Source organism: Eleutherodactylus coqui, chromosome 4 (assembly GCF_035609145.1).
Source record: "Eleutherodactylus coqui strain aEleCoq1 chromosome 4, aEleCoq1.hap1, whole genome shotgun sequence".
Taxonomy (NCBI): Eukaryota; Metazoa; Chordata; class Amphibia; order Anura; family Eleutherodactylidae; genus Eleutherodactylus; species Eleutherodactylus coqui.
This window is the reverse complement of record NC_089840.1, coordinates 194757787-194779182: the sequence shown is the minus strand read 5'-3', so window position 1 is coordinate 194779182 and position 21396 is coordinate 194757787. Positions and strand designations below refer to the sequence as shown.

General features: G+C 42.5%; 1 protein-coding gene across 1 annotated transcript in view; it reads right to left on the bottom strand.

The window, feature by feature from the left end:
* ZSWIM8 (zinc finger SWIM-type containing 8) overlaps positions 1 to 21396 on the bottom strand; it is an 86559-nt gene that overhangs the window by 28421 nt on the left and 36742 nt on the right. The window contains exons 7-14 of the mRNA XM_066600512.1: positions 18302 to 18422; positions 17931 to 18132; positions 16571 to 16746; positions 15418 to 16465; positions 13692 to 13823; positions 11099 to 11278; positions 4303 to 4486; positions 151 to 249 (exon numbers count right to left, since the gene is read on the bottom strand). Coding sequence (XP_066456609.1) covers positions 151 to 249; positions 4303 to 4486; positions 11099 to 11278; positions 13692 to 13823; positions 15418 to 16465; positions 16571 to 16746; positions 17931 to 18132; positions 18302 to 18422 — 2142 coding nt within the window. The remainder of the gene's footprint in view (positions 1 to 150; positions 250 to 4302; positions 4487 to 11098; positions 11279 to 13691; positions 13824 to 15417; positions 16466 to 16570; positions 16747 to 17930; positions 18133 to 18301; positions 18423 to 21396) is intronic.

Here is a 21396-nt window from a genome sequence, read left to right as displayed (position 1 = left end):
TTTCTTTAAATCCATATTTGTTTTATAGTTAAACAAAACCGCTGAGTTGTATTACAAACAATACAATATGGGAGGAAGAATGACTCAATTATACAACAAAACAAACAATTAGAGAGATCGGTGAGGCCGCTATAGAAATAAATTACCTACCTAGCGCAGCAACCGCTGCCTCAAAGCCCAGCTCTTCATCCCCAGGCATCTCATTGTTACGGTTACGACTTGGAGGACGGGAACCTGTTGGGGATACGACTGCAAGACAGAAATCACAAAGCTGTATTCTCGGAAACTAGATGTGTCTTCATTCATTCTACAGTCAGCATGCATTTGCAGATGTATTACAGGAGTGATATCTTTATTGGCCAACCAGATCTATTGCCAGCAATTGTACATTGTGCAAATATAAGTAAAAGAAGTACAATTAGAAGAGATCCACACATATGTTTAGATGTAACCATGACAAATGGAATGAATACATCCATTGCCAAAATTGATGGAAGCATCCAGAAAACTAATTTATGTTACAAAGTTGTTTTTTTTAATTATTTCTTTGATCAAATGAGAGGTAGTCATTCTGATTACTAATAAATATCTCTATATTTATTTGATTACATGGAAGTTACAGAGGGAAATACTCAAGAGAAATTATCATCACAAATTGCAAAAATTGTTGGAAATAATTAGCAAATCTAAAAATCCAAGAAACATACAAACTCTTGCAACAATTTTCAACTATAACAACTACTGGAACTCCAAGGCATCATGTAATCGTGGGTGTAAGCGATTTTTGGTTGCGCAAATACGCAGTGCATTTGCATGACTGAAATATGCTTGTGCGCATGTGAACGCAGTAGTTCTAGTGACCCCCATAGTGGCCCCAGTAGTAATCATGACCCCATTAGTAGTCCCAGGGATGCTACCCGACCAGAGGCTAATTGCTGCCCCACTATTGGCTTCTGGCTGGGCAGCATTCCTATAAGCTTTACATTTACCCTGCCTACAGTAGCATGGCCTATAGAGATATGGCAAAAATTAAAGTGGCAGCTATACAGCAAGACACCTTCCCAAGAAAAGAATACATTATCTAGCAGGCTCAATCCAGGTCCCTCTTGAAGTTCCAACGCGCTTTTTGCAGTCCTCGACTGCCCACAGAAGATCACTTCCTGGTTACGGGATTCATAAAGTCCATCTCTTCCACCAATGCTCAGCCAATCACAGCCATCGTGTTGTGTAGGCGGGATTTATGAATTGGCTGAGCCACGGCATTGATTGGCCAATTTGTAAATCCTGCCTCCACAACGTGATGGCTATGATTGGTTCTTGAACAGCTGCTCAGCCAATCAATGCAGCATTCGATGAACCAATCTCAGCCATCGAATTGGTTCATCGAGCTCTGCATTGATTGGATTCGAGTGCTGCTCAGCCAATCAGAGCCATCGCTTCCTGGAGCGCAGGATTTATGAATTCTGTAACCAAGAAGTGATCTTCTGTGGGCGGCCAAGGACTGCAAGAATACCTCCAAATATATGTGTCATCATTTTGACTATTTTCAAACACTTGTCAGTCAGTGCTTAAGGACTGGGCAGCAGACTTCGTGGTCATCTGTGTAGGAACAGCCTTGCGATTTGCTTCCACAACTTGAAGCAACAGTTGTTTTTCTTCTTCGTCATTAGTAAAAAGTCTGAAAACTCACGGTCTTTGAGCACAACCTTGTCATAGACTTAAGAACCTGAAACTCTGCCCCAAATAAAGGTTTGCTAAAAGGAACAGAATTAGTGGGTGTCTTGCTTTGTAGTTGAAAGTGGAGTTTTTTGGGCCACCCTAGTCTATAGCTCTGATCTGGCAGCTGCTGCTGAGTCTGTGACTGCTGGCCTCTCACCTCGGTGCAGAGGTCAATGATCACAGACTCTGCACTGCGCCTCTCGGCCGAAGTTACAGGTGAGATGAGTAGAATTGCTTTAAAAGGGGTTATTCAGGCAGCGCCCGCCGAGATACACCGGGGTCGGAGTGGAAGCCGCTGCTCTGACCTCTATGTATCAGCCAGCACTCGTAATTGCGAGTGCAGCTCTCATTGAAATCAATGTGACCCCAGCGCAGTTCCCATTGATTTCAATTGCCGGCCGCTATACAGGGGAAGGGACAGTGGCTTCCTCCAAGACAATGGTGCATCCTGGCAGTTGCTGCATAGACAACGCCTTTAAGGTTTAATGCAGGGCCAGCAGCCCACATAAATGAGGAAGGCCGGAATCGGCCCATGGGCCTTGTATCTGACACTTGTGCATTCGACAGAAAACATTTAGAAATTTTGATAAGAAAAAGCAGATGTGAACAGAATCTTATCAGCTAAAACACCACCTTCATCAGCGGGAGGAATTACAGCAGGTTTACCGGGGCGACTCCACATTCTGCTTTCCTCACAGACTGCCATCAGACTGCAGGCTGTTTCACAAATACCTGGAACTATAGTTCACTAGAACTGTCACCATCCAAGTGAGATATATTATATATATTGTTATAATTGCAACATGAAAATAATCATCATTATGTAGTGTTGAATGGTTAACTCTGTTAATACCAGTACCGAGTCGGAGAACAGTCAGAGCGACCAAAGCAATGCAGAAATGAAACCTGTGTATTCTCTAGAAGCTTCCTGACAACGTGACATGTATTTCGTCAGCACCATGAATATATTTTTGTTTGGTTTAAGCCTAAGCTCACACAACCATGTTGGTATAGCGCATTCCAAGCACGTAATACGGTGTACCAATCTCCCATAGGCGGACATGTTGCTGGTCACATGAATCGTGTGAAATCCGCATACTAGAAAAATCCCAGCATGTTCTATCTTGGAATGTGCAGGCGGCCGAAGCTGTCCGATCTGCGAGCCAGTCCAGGCGATTCCACGGAAAAAGCAGGAGTTTGAAAAAATTTTTTAAAAAACTACTGCGCATGTATACCGGCGCATCAGCCGGCGCTTCTGCACACATCCGCAGTACAGAAAAAAAGAAGACCTGGACAGGCAAGTTGGGTCCTCGGCCGCGGGCAGGGTCGGATTCTGTTGTGGGCTCCTGCATTTGGAATCCGACCCGTCCGTAGACATGAGGCCTTAAACAAATGTCAATTAGTAAATTAGTTTTTTACATTCATAACTTCTGAAGAATTATTAGTTGACTCTGCAGGAATTATATAAAGTATTACAGTATTTGTATGATTGTCATTCTTTTCATATTACTTCAATACTTTGAACCCCTTTGTGACAAAGCCTATTCGTGCCTTAATAACCAACTAATGTTTCAGGCTTTTTTCCCAGAAACCATAACTTATAAATGCTTTCGTCGACATAGCCATATGAGGGCTTGTTTTTTGCTGGACAACTTGTATTTTTTAATTTTCGTCACTTTTGGATACAATGTATTGTATAACTTTTATGATTATTGTTATTTTTTAAACTTAATAAAAGAGAACCAATGAAGCAGTCATGGGGTTTTTTCGGAGAACCCTGACATTGGTAGCAGTGGAGGGGAGGGGGAGTTTGACTTGTGTCCTACCCACAAACTACAGGCTTCAAGGGGTTGTCCCGCGCCGAAACGTTTTTTTTTTCTTTTTCAAACCCCCCCCCCCCCCCCCGTTCGGTGCGAGACAACCCCGATGCAGGGACTTAAAAAAAAAACCGCACAGCGCTTACCTGAATCCCCGCGCTCCGGTGACTTCTTATTTACCGGTTGAAGATGGCCGCCGGGATCTTCTCCCTCGGTGGACCGCAGGGCTTCTGTGCGGTCCATTGCCGATTCCAGCCTCCTGATTGGCTGGAATCGGCACGTGACGGGGCGGAGCTACACGGAGCCGGCATCCTGCACGAGCGGCCCCATTGAGAAAAGAAGAAGACCCGGACTGCGCAAGCGCGGCTAATTTGGCCATTAGACGCCGAAAATTAGTCGGCTCCATGGAAACGAGGACGCTAGCAACGGAGCAGGTAAGTGAAAAACTTCTTATAACTTCTGTATGGCTCATAATTAATGCACAATGTACATTACAAAGTGCATTAATATGGCCATACAGAAGTGTATAGACCCACTTGCTGCCGCGGGACAACCCCTTGCACTAAGAGCCAGTAGTCTGGTGATTCAGAACAACCAACTACTGAAGTCGAGAAATACACCAGTGGTGATCATATGGCTGTAAATGAAGATGTGCAAATGCAAATTACAACTTTTGAGGCCCCTATAACAAAAGAGCTGCCAGATAATAACTGATGTTGGCCAACCAAATCTATACAACAATGTCAAATAAATGAAATCTTGGTACCTGGAGTACAAAGAACATCGAAAATAAAACTGGCCAGCATAAGAGGAAGAACAGGCCGATAGTCGCACAGAGTGCCATCCCGTAGATCTTTAGCTCGCCCACGAATAGTGTTCATTTCGTTGCAGTCTAAAGGAATCTTCTTTAAAAGGGAGACAATCTCAGATTCTTGGTATGCCAACTTTACCTATAGAGAAAAATGCAGAAGTGTGGAATTATAAAATGCAAATAATACAAGACAAACAAAACAATAAGCAAGTCATGTGAAATGCTACTTATTGTGTTATAACCGGCAATAAATGTAACTTATGTAATACAAAGTTTCTTATTTTCATTTGCAAGCATTGACTTACTGTATGGACTGAAGTTGAGGACTGTTAGGCATGTAATGCATCATTTTAACATTGTACTATGTAAGACCAATTGATAACATTGCTACTTTCCAATTTTCATTTTGAGCACATTCATGCCCCTTACCATTGGGTGGTGACATGAATAAAAAAAGAAGATGGCAGCAGGTGGCAATGCGACCTCAAGACTGTGATCAAAGAGACAAGAGTAGCTCAAACCTTAAGCTTGTGTGAATGAATTCGAAAAACCTGGTCGACGGCACAGCTCTGCCATGAAGATACACTTAGCAGATGAATAGATGAAAACAGATTCCTTTATTATGTAATAAGCCTGTAAAGAATGTGAAACACCAGCAAAGAAATGAGTTTGGAGGTGAAGGTCCTCTGCATCAGTCCAGGATAAAGGGTAAAAGTAGTGACAAGGTATTAGGGGAGACAAGTAAAAGTAAAAACAATGAAGGAGGCTAAAAAAATTTAAAAAACAGGGGGGGGGGGGGGGTGTTCAGCACAGTGTTCGTCGCCTGACTTCCCCATGGCTGAGCCAGAGCAGCTGCGGCTTATAACATCCTGCTGTGGTGGTCTCTGGTGGATGTGGGGGGGCTGCAGCCCTTGGAGGATAGAGCAGGCCTTCCAGTGGACCTCTCCAATGCTTGATCCTCGATTGTTGAGCCAGCGGTCTACTGTGCTGCAGCACAACAGAGAGACTTCCCAGCCCAACTTGCCTCACTGAGCCAGACACTCGAGGTTTCCCACCAGTAACCAAACTCACTTTACATCTGATGTCCTGAACATGGAAAATTTCTCTTACAATCTACAATCCAACCTAGGTACAGATAGTCCTTTAACCAAAAACACATTTAAGGAATTCAACTTGTCACTCAAAGATGCATCTTGAGAGATGCAGAAGATTGCTTGCCAGGTACAATCTAATATTAATCACCCGGGCACCCACACAGGCCATATTAAACAAAAAAATGGGCAAATCGCAACCATACAACGAATTAGTGGACACTCATAATGTCATGGAAGAAGAGGTTTACTGCTTGTGTGAAAAAGTTATAGACCTCGAAGACAAGTCAAGGAGAACTATCAAGTTTCAAGGTATTTCAGAATCTATATCTCCAGCAGATCTTCCTCAATATCTTCTCAAGCTTCTTCAAACTCTGCTCCCGACCTTATTCTTACTGGAGGATGCCATCGATGAAGTCCATAGGATCCCTAAAGCTTGCCGTGTCCCAAAAAACATTTCAAGAGACATCCTAGATCAAATTCACTTCTACTAAACTAAACGGTAACTACTAGTTGAAGGAAGACAGAGTATCTTTGCCTTCTCCATATAATTCTATACCGATGTTTCCATCAAGGGCGTTAAATTGGAGAATCAAGAACATAAAGTACGGCTTTATGCTGATATCATCATATTGGCGCTTATGGATCCCTTTCCTCCTTAGCTCATGTCCAATTTTCACTTTCTCATATTATAAGGTAAATAATACAAAATCTCAACTGTTCAGTATTGGTATGGATGGAAATACTAAACATCATTTAAATTAGTGACTTTCCATATGTTTGGAATGTCAATTTAAGTATACATTTTACAAGTTCTAGTTCATGCACATTCGCTTAAAACGGTTTGCCTTTCTTAAATTATAGCCCACAACTCGTAAAAAAGCTATCATAAATCATTTCTTGGGCTGGGAGAATAGCAGTTGTTAAAATGATGGTCCTACCACGTATTCCTAACATTTTTCGAACAGCAACGATCCCCGTCACAAACTCTTTCTTTACCAAACTTCAGTCCATTCTGAACAATTATAATTGGGGAGGCTCCCATGCACCGATTGAATTTTGTACTTTGGCTAAAGCTGATATAAAACCTTATTTCCATGCAGTAATTCTGGACCTAATTAAACATTGGTGGACTCCTTATTCACACACAAAAGTGGGTTTCAACTGAATAAATAGTCTTAGGGATTCCTCTCCCCGGGGTCAATCACCCCTCTTTATCGATATACACCTTTATAGAGTCTACAAATTTCGGTGGCTATTCGGCCACATTTTATCTCAATCATCACCCACTCTAGTTCTGATCTCGGTCCTTCTCTCAGGTTTTTTTTTTATCTTCCATCCTCATAGGATTCTGACTTTAGAATTTGAAAATCACTATGCATTACAAGAAAAAAAAATAAAAAATTGGCGATTCATATAAAAGACGTATCCACACTGGATTTCCCTACAGTAAGCAAGTTATTCTAGCAATCTGTTTTTTGCCCAAGACCTCAACATGTGCTTCGTTCCCTTGATACCCAGAAGTTCCCTCAGTCTGCATTTCATTTTCTCTATCCACCCGGGTATCCGGGGGGTATCTCTTATGATAATCCCTTTTATTCAGCTTTCCAAAGTAAACCTTTCTACTTTACTGATGGAACACGATTTGACGCAACAATTCAGACTAGTATATTGGAGGAAAGCTCCTGCATGGACTAAAAAAGTTTTGCATGGAAGTAAAATACTAGGAAATATCACAAAAATATTTCTGCGTTTGTATCCAACTCCACCTGGACTAGCAAAGATGGATAAATCTATCCCTGAGTCTTGATGTGGAAGATGCAACCTTAAAGGCACTTATAGCCCTGTTATTCCCTCTTTTACTCCGTAACACATCATTTTGTAGCCCCGAATCACACACTAGCGTTTTGCTTTATATATGCTAATAAGCTACCAACCTTTTACTCAGTAATCATTTCTCATAGTTCCCTGCATCTGGCCTGGCAATTGCCAGTTGCCAAATGTGGGAATCCTCAGGTGCACCTTCCTTTAGCGAAGTTACTAATTCCGTTAATCTTACATGCCATCTGGAAGAGTTATATATTCCTACAGATATACTTCAAAATCTTCCACATTTTCTTCTTAGGCACAATTGGCAGAATATCTTGCTTCAACCCCTCACAATTGGACATATTTTCAATAATGATTCATTAATGAAGGATGCATTACTAGTGCCGGACCCGTACACTACATGGGATATTATGATAGATTATATAAATATGTTCAACCCTTGCCCATGCCCTTTCCCCTTACATCTTATTTAGTGGTAGTGGACACTTTATATTTTATGCTCTACATTTTGCATTTCATAAAATTATTCATTGACTATGCATACATGTAAAGAAACAAGTACATATACGCATTAGAGATGAGCGAGCACGCTCGGTAAGGTCAGTTACTCGAGCGAGCATTGCTCTTTTCGAGTAACTGCCTTCTCGTCCGAGCGTGCTCGGGGGGTCAGCGGGGGAGGAAAGAGAGAGAGATCGTGGACATGGAAAAGTGATTTTCCATCGAATGCTTATGGCCAGAATTTGCTGCGGAATCCGGAGGCAGACGCCCGCTCCGGATTCCGCAATGCAAATACGCCCGTGTGCATTGGTCCAAAGACTCAGGTTATTATTACTGAAGTCCCTAATTACTTGAAAGACTCTCAATAAAGAAAGATTATCCAAAAAAGGATAAAAAGTGAAAAGCATTAGAGAAGGTATGCAAAACAGTAAGTTGTACATTAAATAAAAAAAATTATGAAAACAACAATTATGAAAGTTTTTTTTTCCTTTTGGTTTGACTTTACTTCCACATCTTATTGGTTCCACCATAGATATGATGAATTTTTTTTTTCTATGAATTTTATGTTCAACTTGCTTTTGCACAAACCTGCTCTGATGCTAATATTCTTTCATTGTTCCTACTTCTTTACCTTTCTCCTGTAATACCATTTCACTACTGATTGATGAAGAGGCCCTTCGCCTCAAAACGCGTTTACTGGTGTTTTACCTAATAAAGTGTATCTTCATCTATTTGCCAAGAGGGTTGTGCCCTGTACCAGGTTTCTTCGAGTTTGTCCATACAATTCTTCATGCCCACCCATTTGGATAAAGCGTCCACCTGGTTGGCAGCACCTCCGCCCAAACTTCATCTCTATTTCTGGCTCATCACCGCACGGAACCACCTCAAATCTTTAGGCACCGATTCAGGGTTGCTCCACCCACATGATTTTTTCTGTACTAGATCACCTAAGTTTTGCCACATTAACAGATGTTGGATTACACACAGTTACCACAACTGTAGTAAGGACCCATGAACAGATTATACAACACTTGGTCGGTGCAAACAAACTTGGTTCTCTAGGTGCCAGACACGTGCCGGTACACAGGGCAGCTTTGTATTATAGGCAATGCTTTTTCCATATACCTTCCTTCTTGTCTGTGGAAACACTAATAACACAGCTCAATAACAGCTCTGTTAACATAGCTGGTGCCACGCTTTTAGATTGATAAACACACACATGCCTTGTCAGAGAGAATCAAACTATGAAAAAAAAAAAATCAGAAATTTAATACACAAAAATCCTTGTAAATATGAATATATATTAAATAAAATAACAGGCAAAAAAATAACCAAATAATGTTAATTCTGGACACAGAGTAACCATATTTCATGAAAAGGTTTCACTACATCAAAAGGTTTTCCCCACAATGGACATTTATCACTTATCCACAGAGTAGAGGAAGTCTGATCGCTATGAGCTTCACTGCTAGAAACTCACCAATCACTAGAATGGGGTTCTGAGACCCTCCTTTTTAGTGAGAAACCAGAGCCAGCGCTGGGTGCATCCAGTTACAGCCATTCATTCATTGAATGGCTGTGATTGGATGAATCCAACGCTGGCTCTAAATGGCTCAGCCGACTCAGCCAATCACAGTCATCTACCGACTTCACAAGGTCCCGACAGTGGCGCTGGGGACAGCGGCTTCCCCTTCTAGGAGAGTATTGTTTTTTTTTTTAAATATCAGCAGCCTTTGCTGCGTTTCAGCTGTACAGAAAACGCAGCCAAAATGCTGGCATAACGCATGCCAGCGCTGCTGAAACAAGGCGGAATCTGCAGTAGACGCAGCATTGAAAAATGCTGCGTTTCTGTAAACGCCTGTGTGAGGGAGGCCTTATTGAGTACTATGTAACTGGGAAAGGAGAAGGCAGAAGCGGTTAGAAACTGCTTCTCCCTTCTCCTCTAGGTCTTCAGCTGTGACTGACAGCTGGGGACTCAACCTGCTCCTGTTTGAATGCAGGAGCAGAGGATTTAATCCTGCACTGTACTTCTGCTATCGGCCAGGATTAAAGCCCAGGAGCAAGTGCCGTGTATTTACTGTGCTTGGTTCTTAACCCCTTAGTGACGGCTCCATAGTGTTTTTTAGGCTCTCCAGATGCAGGACCTGTATAGAGGAAGATCGCGGGTGCCAGCTGTTGCTTACAGCTGACACCCACAGGCAACAGCCCCAATAAGCCGTGCAGCTGACCAGGGCTGTTAACCCTTTAAATGCCACTGTCAATTCTGACAGCGGCATTTAAATCCCTGAAACATCGGTGAGATCGTAGAGAGCCATGCGGGTGGCATGGCATCTGGGAGCCTTCTGAAAGGCCCTAGGGCTGTCTTGGCAGTATGCCTATCAAATCGCAGTATGATGTAATGCTATAGTATTACATCATACTGCAGGAGCGATCAAAGCATTGCATATGGTGGTCCCCTGGGAAGACTAAAAGAAAATGTAAAAATAAGTAATATAAAGTTTAACTAATTATCCAAAAAAAAGTAATAAAAAGCTTAAAAAAACCCTCTTGCCAAATTTTTTAATAAAAGAGTCTAAATATTAAAAAAATACATATTTGGTATCGCTGAGTCTGTAAAAGTCCAATCTATCAAAGTAATGCATTATTAACTGCGCACGGTGAACTTTGTAAAAAAAAAAAAAAAAACTAAAATAAAGAACGCCAGAAATGAGCTTTTTTGGTCACCCTGTCTCCAAGAAAAAATGTAATAAAAAGCGATTAACAGTCGTATGTATTAAAAATTGCTACCAACGGAAACGACAGGACGCACCACACGAGCCCTCACACAAGTACGTTGACGGAAAAATAAAGTTATTGTGCGCAGAAAATGGTGGCAGAAAATAATTTAAAAAAAATAAATATCTTAAAAAAAAAATACAAGTAGTACAGCAATAAAAAAAAACAAAAAACTATCTACGTTTGATATCATAGTAATCATACTGACTCATAGAATAAAGTTATCAAGTGATTTTTGTTGCAGTTTGTCCGCCGTAGGAACAAGATGCACCGAAAATGGCAGAATGTTGTTTTTTTTCCATTTCTCTCCACTTACCAATTTTTAAAACGTTTTTTCAGTACACTACATGGTACATTAAATAGCACCATTGAAAAATACAACTCATCCCACAAAAACAAGCCCTCATACAGCTAGATTGATGAATAAATAAGGAGTTATGATTTTTTTGAAAGAGGGAAGGAAAAAACGAAAATAGGAAAAAAAAAATAAAAAACACTTCATCACTAAGGGGTTAAATAAAAGTGTAATTTTTTGACCACAGGAACGCATGTGTTACCTCTAATGCTTTGGTTGAAGCTGGGGGTCTCTGGAGCTCCAGGGCAAACATTCCAATGCAGAAAGCCAGGTTGTGGTACTCCTGCCGCTCACTTAACACAGTTAGAAGGAACGCTGCTTTGGATAATGTGTTTGTTGCTATCCACGTCTGCTTACTAGTTGAAACTTTGTTCTTTTTGCCCTGTGTGATAAAATACATAATTATAACAAGCATTTATACGTTTCAAACACTTTTAAGTAGGGCCTGGTGGCTCTATTTACAGAGCCAGAATGTTTATGGACAAGCCCCTTTGACAGAAGAAAAGGCCACACCTATTTGACAATTTAGGCCTCATGTCCATGGGGAAAATCAGGCCCGCGCGAATTTCTGCTCTATAATAGTCTTTTTTTTGTCATGTGGAAGATCAATTCAGATATGAGCTCTATGAGCTCCTGCATGCGTGATCCGCACTAAAATGGAGCATGTCGCGTTTTTTTTTTCACGTGAAATTTGCAAATCACTTACCATACCATCCGCGGCTATTTAATTACCTGCAGATGGTCAATGCTTTCCTATGGAATGCGGATTTGCGTTTTTTCACGTGCGGATTTGCTAAATATAATTTCCCTGTGGACACGAGGCCTTAAACACAAGGAATAACAGAGGAACAGCACAAACAGAATTCAAAGAAACGTTGCTTCTCAACGGGTCTTTAATTGGGAATATATTTATTAAAACTGACATGTCAGGAGAACAAACTGGTTCTCTTTAAGGGTGGTTTCACATCGGCGTCGGAACCTTTAGCTGGAGATTCCGTCGCAGATCCAGCTGAAAATCCTAGAAGAAAAAGCGCTGCATGCAGAACTTTTTCTTACGTCCCAAGGGTGGGCAGCTGGACAGAGAGTGGGGGGACCCCATTATAGTCAATAGGGTCCTCCTGGCACTGTTAAGTTCCATCCCCAGACGGAGCCGTTCAGCCGCAGGAAAGCAGAATCCCCAGTGCAAGTGAGAGACCACTTTAAATATATACATATTTAGACATTTTGATTCTCTACCTGATGTGTCTTGTGTAATATGTGCTGACTGCACACAGCGCACACCCAAAGGCAGATCAATACTAAACTAATGTAGGAGACCTTTTAGGGCTCATGTCCACGGGGAAAATAGGATTTAGGATCCGCAGCGGATTTCCTGCATGCGGATCCGCATCCCATAGGGATGCATTGACCACCCGCGGGTACATAAATACCCGCGGATCGTCAATAAAAGCGATTTTAAAAAAAATGGAGCATGAAAAAATCTGGACCATGCTCCATTTTCATGCGGGTCTCCCGCGGGGACGGCTCCCGCGGGCTTCTATTGAAGCCTATGGAAGCCGTCCGGATCCGCGGGAGACCTAAAATAGGAATTTAAAGCATTTACTCACCCGCAGCGGACCGCGAAGCTCTTCTCTTCCTCACGGCCGCATCTCCCTTGCTTCGGCTCGGCGGATGTGCCCGGCGCATGCGCGCGGCACGTCGACGACGTGCCGGCGACGTGCCGCCGGCGTCAGGAATTCATCCGCCGGCCGAAAATGAAGATCCGGCCGTGAGGAACAGCTGACCTTCGTCGCCCGCGCCGGAAAGGTAAATGCTTTAAATTGCTATTTTCGGCGCTCATGTCCGCGGGGCAGGAGGGACCCGCTGCAGATTCTCCATGGAGAATCTGCAGCGGATCTGATTTTCCCCGTGGACATGAGGCCTTAGGCAACTGACATCATTAAGAACTTACCCATGTACAAATACAACAAATTCTACAGACTGAACACTTACAGAACAGCAAGGACATTAACTTCCTATCTACATCACCTAAAATATTATGATCACTCAGCAACATTTATGTAACCATCAACTGCATTTTTATCATCTTTTCCAAATACGTCAAATCTAGTCAATAGTTTTGCCAGATAAATACAGTTGTACTCTTTATGGTTTAAAAATATATCTAACTTTTCAGAATAAGTGGCTGTGTGTGAGGAATAACACTATTTCTGGCCGTTATAGGACTTGTGTTCTGATTTTTTCGCCATTTTCCCCTCTGCATGCTGTGCATCTAATTCTCATTTCTCTCAAAACTGTGGGAGAAGTTTTAACTGTTATGTTGTCTTCTATACACAGAGAACTGCAAGTTCTGCTCTCTTACACAAAGACACACATCATCATCATGTAGGACAGTGTACAGTAGTAATGAGCAGTGGAAATGTGAATAGCAGACAATCACTATTCAATAGCTCCAACAGCACGTTTATGCGAGTTTCTTCTTCTGTCCCTCCTCCCCTGCCCTTCTGCTCTCATAGACTTCCTTAAGCAAGATGACTTATATGCCTCCTACAATTTCTGCTCTGCTGCCATGCCATCTCCAGTCATAGAGGTAATAGAACATTAAAATAGGAGAATGAAGTAGACTTGGTTTCACAAATTTTGAAGATTAGCAGTGTACTGCAGCAGTTGAGGGGCCCCTCCTCCCCAACCCACGAGGAGGGGATGGTATCTCCTGGTGACATGCCATCACTTCCTTTGGTGTTAAAACCCCCTTTAGGGAGTAGTTTCATTTGAGACCTGCCAATGTTTCTCACCTTGGTTGGCGGCTGCTCAACCTTCAGATCAGGTGGATTAGCCAATAGATCCTGTGCGAGTTCCACTGTAAGACGGCATGCTTCACTACTGTACCCGTGAGCGTAGAGAGCCTCGGCACAAGCAAATAATATCTGAAATATAAAACAAACATTCTTTATTTTACTTTAAGTAAATCAACTTTCTCCAAGCAAAACAGAATTATGTTTGTTAAAAAGCCCTCTTAATATACAGAGGAAGTAACCCAATAAGGGGAGAAGGGGAGGCCAAGATAAGTTGTGTTTAAAATGTGGCTCTCCAAGAATCTATAGGAGGCCAGTTCGTAAGGGTCAACTAGAACACGTTGGGTCACTTCTTTTATGGCAGATAAGTCAACAGCCTTCTCTTGAACCACCTCAGTAAGATGCCTCAGAACTTGGGATATATGGACCTGTCATGTGAAGGATGATCAATCTGCAAAAAGGAGACAGCTTCCCTGCCCTTGTGCATGCCCACCTTTACTGCAGTAGGTATCATCTCTGTTGAAGAGCTTTGACCCAACAGAAAGAGTGAAAACCAAAATATGGAAAAGAAAAGGCTGAAATACGATGACAGTCTCAAGAGTGTGGTTCACCATAAATATATGAACGGCATTCCAAACAGTAAAGTAGAACATCTTTGGTTACTTCCATTGTGTTCATTTACTGGCTTTTAATAGCCAAGTGGACAGTAGTAGCCTACCATCTTATTCACTGTAAAGTCTACATCAGAATCAGGCCCATCTCCACACAACTCAAATAGTGAGAGTTTTTATTGCAACCTTTAATCCATCTCATTGTTTGGATGATGTGTATATAGCGTTTTATGGCTATAAATGTGTTGTGCCAAAAGGTACCGTGATTTTATTACTACCGTGTTTCCCCGAAAGTAAGACAGTGTCTTACTTTCTTTTTATCCCCAAAAGCCAGACTATGTCTTACTTTCGGGGTATGTCTTATAATAAAAAAAATCATTACTCACCTCCCCCGGCGTTCTGTCGCGCTCCGGCAGGATGTCGCTCGCTCCTCGTCCCCGACGCAGCAATGCTTTCTGAATGCGGGGCTTGAAATCCCCGCTTCCAGAAAGCTAATACACATGCCGTCAGCCAGTTACAGAATGGCTGCGATTGGCTGAAGGCGCACGTGGCTTCAGCCAATCACACTATTCAATGACATCATTGAATGGGTGTGATTGGCTGAAGCCACGTGCGCCTTCAGCCAATCACAGCCATTCAATGATGTCATTGAATAGTGTGATTGGCTGAAGCCACGTGCGCCTTCAGCCAATCACAGCCATTCTGTAACTGGCTGACGGCGTGTGTATTAGCTTTCTGGAGGCGGGGATTTCAAGCCCCCGCATTCAGAAAGCAATGCTGCGCCGGGGACGAGGAGCGAGCGACATCCTGCCGGAGCGCGACAGAACGCCGGGGGAGGTGAGTAATGATTTTTTTTTTTCTACGGTATGTCTTACTTTCGGGGTACGGCTTACATTGGCCGACCCCCCTGACACCCCCGATATGTCTTACAATCGGGGGTGTCTTACTATCGGGGAAACACGGTACTAGTAGTACTGCTGTAATACATATAAGCAGTACTTGCTTCCAAGTTATTACCTGCTCAATATAAAGTTGAACTACGTAGTAAATGCCAAAAATGGTCATGAACTTGCTGATATGGCTACATTGAAATGCAACATTTAACATTTCATTACCTCCATTCTGTTTTCCTGGTCCAGAGGCTTGATTCCTGCAAATATGTCCTGTTCCTCTTCTGTTCCTTCCTCTGCTTTCTCATCTTCATTTTTAGCTGCCTCTTGTGGGTTTACGTAGTAGGCTTGATAGTCATCTTCATCCTCACCCTTTTCACGGATCTTACCTTCTTCTGAAACTTTGTTCTCCCCATCTCCCCCAATTGCCCCATCCACCTCTACCCCTTCTGTCTTCAGCGGTTTTGCCTCCTCCTCATCTACGACAATTGGATCCCCTTCTATACTTTCAGGAGCAGCAGAAGTTTCCATAACCGTGTCAGCATCAGGTTTAGGCATAGCTGTACTGATAATGGCGGATGATTCTAGGCCTTCTGAGTAATAAACTCCTCCCTCATCCTCAAAGTTGTCCCTGTATCTCCTACTCAGAGGTGATTCGATGAAGCTGAAGGTATTACTGGCTTCGGCTCCCAGTGCCATGCTACTGTCATCAAGACTCATTTCCGCCATATCTGGTTCTAGGGAACTGTCTTCACTACTCATCCGGCGCTTGCCACTGTGCTTGTTGGCCAGACATTTACTTGTTGGTATCTTTGTTTTGCTGACTGTAGATTTATATATAGCTTTCTCTCCCCCCTCTGTAGAAAGTCTCCTCAATACTCTTTGAGGTACTTCAGAGACCACTTTCCTTTTGCCCACGAGCTCTTTGGGACGTACAGACATTTCTTGGGAAGAAGGACGTGATCGATCCCCAAAGAGGAGGCAACTTTCATGCCCTTGTGCGCGTCCACCTTCACACACGGCCTCCGAACACTGCAGTCGGCAGGTTCGCTGTTGAAAAGCTTTGACCCAGCAGAAAGAGTTCTTCTTATCAGTGCTGCAATAAGTGATTCCTGAAATGGGGTATGCCTCTTCCCAATTGAAATAGCATGCCTCTACTGCTGGTTTAAAGCCTTGGAAGAGTTTGTCTAGAGACTTTTTATGCTGGCCCCTCTTGACATTCTCGATAACTTTTAGCTGCCACTGACGTAACTGAGCGCAGAGGTCCCGTCGTCTGTCATACATTACAGGAGCAGAAAGAAGAGCGAGAAAGTAAATTGATGATGCAAAGTAAAGACGCCTTCAAGAAAGGTAGGTCAACTGTATAAGTTCCATTTACCTTTGAGGGCTGATGGTAGGATCTAAAACTGCCAATCTCCATAAGACCACCATCTCATCACACATACTAGCACACGCATGAGCTGCAACTTCCGACTGTCCGTTACTGCGGCCTGTATGTCCGCTGGCACTGCTATGAGAGGCTGATGTCCGCACATTGTACCACCACCCTGTTATCTGTAGATACAAACCGGAGAGCTGTGTCAGCTATAAGAAATGTATATTCCCACGGCACTTTTGCAAACCTCCCCAAGCTTCATTTGATTAGAACTTCTAAAGCAATACTATGTATTATTATAATGCAGTTTTAATTGACAACCATGAGAATGGTTCTATTAACCCTTATTTAGGCCTCATTCACATGGGTGCTTTCCGTGCACATAAGAGGTGTGGAACCAATAGGTTCCTATAGAAACGTTCACATGGACAATTTTAAATGTGCGGAATCCATGCATCTAACAAAGATAGGATATGTGAGTGCAAACGCGCATGTCAGCTCCAAGGTGTGCGCAAAGATAGGACATGTCCTATCTTTGCTGCGTGCTTTCCTATGGGAGCTGGAAAGTACGTAGCCCGCACCTCAGATCGTGTGAACAGGCTACTTCAAGTGGCTTGAATTAGCCCAGTCACGTGATCTTCTAGAGCTACACTGCAAGCGCACAGCGCCCGTGTGAAAGAGCCCTTAAACATTTACAAGACATTAAGAACTCCTTACAGAATGTTGGCAACTATACTCAAATATTATACACTAAGTCACCAGTCTTTCCATGACTACCTGCTTAGATCTAAACTAACCAGTACAGAAATAGTTCAATGGCTACTATATACAGCTAGAAGAAAAATGCACTCAAGTACAGTGAACTGCTATTAATTGGTGGACACTGCCTTTATTTACATACGACTATTAATATGCCATAACCTAATGAATGAAAACAGTGTCCAAGGTAATAAAAAGTTGGCTTAGGAGCAGGACACTTTGGCAAAGTGAAGCAGCTTTTCTAAAAACAAAAGAAAAAAGTTTTGTGAGCAAGGCAGCCAAAAGCAAAAATGTCACATACAACTAACTGAAGCATGACACTAGAACTCTATGTGAAATGGTTTTTCTAGTGCAGTCCCTGCCTTTAGGTTGTATATGGGATTTGCAAGTGGGGGCAAAGCACCTGTATACACAAACTTTTCATTTTAGGCTTAACAGCAGGTAGAGAGGCAAGGCTAGGGAGACAAAAGGTTATATTATATAACATATATTCTGTGATATGGGCACATTACTACTATATGCGTTCGTGGAAAATGTATCCATATCACAGAGAATGGTCCCTACATCTCTGAAAGCTCTTTCCTTATGAAGTGATAACATATACCTGCTCATATGTCAGACACTGTTCAGTGAGGATCTCCAGTAGGGGGGCTGCATTCGTGTCCCGTCTTTTGAACATCTCGCGAACAATGGACAAAAGATTCCATATACCTTCCGGTTCCCTTCCTCTTAAAGGGCGCAGGAGACAGGCCCATTCTGCTGCAGCAGGAGGCTCGGTAGATGATAGATACATGGAATTCACATCACTGTTTGGATAGACAGAGCAGTGAAAGACTCAAGTTACCGGGCACATTCACTGTTTATAATAATCACACAAAAGTATTGTAATGATTAACTGCTACTACAGCATAACATTCAGTAATGAATAAGATGCTTGATAGAACTGCAGTTGAACTAATTAACAATGTAGCATACCTGAAGACGACAGGAGAGGGGCCACAAAACTTATGGAGCGTCTTCTTTATATTATCACTCAAGGTGGACTCATCCAGGTACCAGGTGCTCTGGTCAGAGGCAGAGGGTCCGGCTGTAGGGTCTGAAGGACAATAAGCTTATTGCAGGGAGATCAGCCAGCCCATCTACTGATATTCTACAGTGAAATGGTTATGTAATACAAGTATCACATTTCCCCAATTGTCTGCAAACTTACTCAAGACTAATTCTGCTAGACCCTTAAAAAGTTCCTGCTTTACAATATTAACTCAAAAATATAGTCCAATAAAACATTTATGTTTGGATACATGTATTAAATTAGTAGGCTAAAGACAAAGAACATAAATGTTTTTTTACCCCTTAGCACTCCGGAATGTAGTGTCACGTCCTGGGCGTGCGAGGTTTATATGGAGGGGGATAAGGAGCCTATCCTGCCCCATACAATGCAGTGGATGGCTGTTTCTTACAGACGACAGCCACAATCAGCATGAGTGCTGACAGCAGCATTTAAATAGCCTGATCAGATTTCGTGGGATCCTGAATGCCCACCCCCACTCTCCTCGCAATGAGATCACGGGGTGCCATTTGTTTACCATGGCAGCCAGGGTCCTTCTACAAGCCCCCAGGACTGCCATTGCGGATTTCCCATCAAACAGCCTGTCAGAATGTAGTATAATGTCATACTATGGTATTACATAATATTGCAGGAGCAATTAAACGGTCACTAGTTCAAGTCTCCTATGGGGACTAAAAAATATATATATATATATATATATATATGATTATTAATGTATCAGTTTAAAAAAGCTTCATAAAAAAAAAAAAAAAAAAAAACAACAGTCAATACAAGTTTAAAAAAGAAAAGAAAAGAAACCTTTTCCAATAATAATAATAATAATAATAATAATAATAATAATAAGTATCGCTGCATCCATAAAAGTCTGAGCTATAAAAGTAATGCATTATATATTCCGCATGGTGAATGACGTCAGAAAAGAAAATTCTATATATTTAATTCAGAATTGAGCTTTTTCTGGATACTGCAGTGGCTGGCGACCCTGCATACCTGTGTCTGCAGCTGGCGGCCGCGCTTATCACTTTCCGTCAACTGCGGACGGGCCACAGGTCGGACGGCTTCCATTGACTTCAATGGAGGCAGACTGTATGGAAACGGCAGTCAAATGGAGCATGCTGCGATTTATTTTCCGCATCAAAAGATACGCAAAATAAATCTGCATGCTTTAATTCAGTTGCGGAAGCCAATGCTTTTCAATGGGTGGCTTGAATTCGGGATCTTCCATGCGGGTGCCCCATGCGGATTCTGCAAATCAAATCCATCCATGGACATCCATTACAGACAAGTGCATAAATAAAAAATATATAAAACCCCAACAATACTAACTGAATGAAGTCTACCAAGCTCATTAAGCTTTTATTAAAAGTCCACCATTGCATTTGCAGGACCACAACTCTGCACTGATTAGTTTCCCCAATAAATTTGTGAAGGGAAAGCTCAGCTTTTCTAACATGACTGTAGCTGCAGGCAGCCACCACTAGGGGGAGTAAACTACACATTAGTTTATAAAGCTAGTATAGCACTGAACTCAATGGAATGTACAGACATGTATGCAGCAGACACCTTAGTGGTAGGTGCAGGTAGCAGCTATGACAAGGTCACAAGAAGTTTACATTGCCAGCCCCCCTTGTATTCTCCCACCACAGACCCAAAAGCAGGAATGTGCCCTGCCTCTATGTTTAAGGAGACAATATACTGCATTTATGATGATCATCCTAGATATGGGATGTCAATGTGAATGGGGTAATGTTTAGCAAAAGAAATTTGTAAAAGACAAAAGAGCTTACCATTGGGCTAAATTCACAAGGGCGAGCGCAATGTCACGCTTGCTAATGTGCATTTTTCACGTGGATGCGAGTCGTTTTTCATTCATATCACTCACATCACTTCTGTGAAATTACAATTCTCAGGCGTGAGTTGTACATGCGTTAGAGGATTGCTAGTGTTTCCAATTGATTTCAATGGGAAACCTCACACTCGCATGCATATCGCACGGCCGGCAAGTGTCATGTAATGTCTGTAAAGGTCCGAGACAATGCCAAGAGATGAACCATGCTGCGATTTTCATCCTCACAGCATCGCTGCAAGGGAAAAATGGAAATTAAAAAAATCGCTCATGTCATATTCGCGTGAGATTCTCACCCCTGTGAATGTAGCCTGATCACATGATCTATTTAACGCAGTGTTATACAGGGTGTTTCATTTAGGCCAGGTTCACACGAGCGTGTGCGTATTTACACTTAGGCCCAACGATCAGCTGACAAACAAGGAAACACTCGTTCGTCGGCTGATGCAAGCATAAAAATGCTCACTGGTAGGCTGCACACCTCCCCGATTAACGGGAGACACAAGTCAATTAATGACAGCTGTATGAGGAACAAAAGATCATGTTAATGAGCGGCCATTCGCACAGAGCAGATAATGGAGGTAATGAGTGCTGACTGACATGCTCATTGCCAGTGGTCGTTAGCACGGATTATCTGCCTATATACAAGGACCATTAGGCTCTGAGCTACCAGCTGAATCCAAATATCAATTCCAAAATCCAGGGAATTAAAAGTTCAAAATTTTTATTGAATCCCTGTTCTAACATGACAACGGCATGCAATACTTATGGTTACCTAGTCCTAGCTATCGCCCAGGTTAAAGATGTGTAAGCAGCAAGGACTGAATGTCAATATAATGATTCTTAACATAATTCAATGAAGATTTTGTACTTATTAGCTGATGCTGGATTTTAGAATAGCTATGTTGTAGCATTGACCTAGTGAAGTGGATAGCTTGGACTAAGGGCGTAGTCACATCTGTGTTGGAACCCCCCGTCAGAGGTTCCGGCTCAAAATACAGGGCAGCTGTATGGAAACCAAACTGACCGCATTATAGCCAATGGGGTCCATTCAGCAATGTTCGGCTCCGACCTGAGACGGAACCCGTCAGCCTTTCCTGCTCCCAAAACGGGCGGGTGTAAAACCCTCCAAATTTGCTATTGTTAGACTTCTAG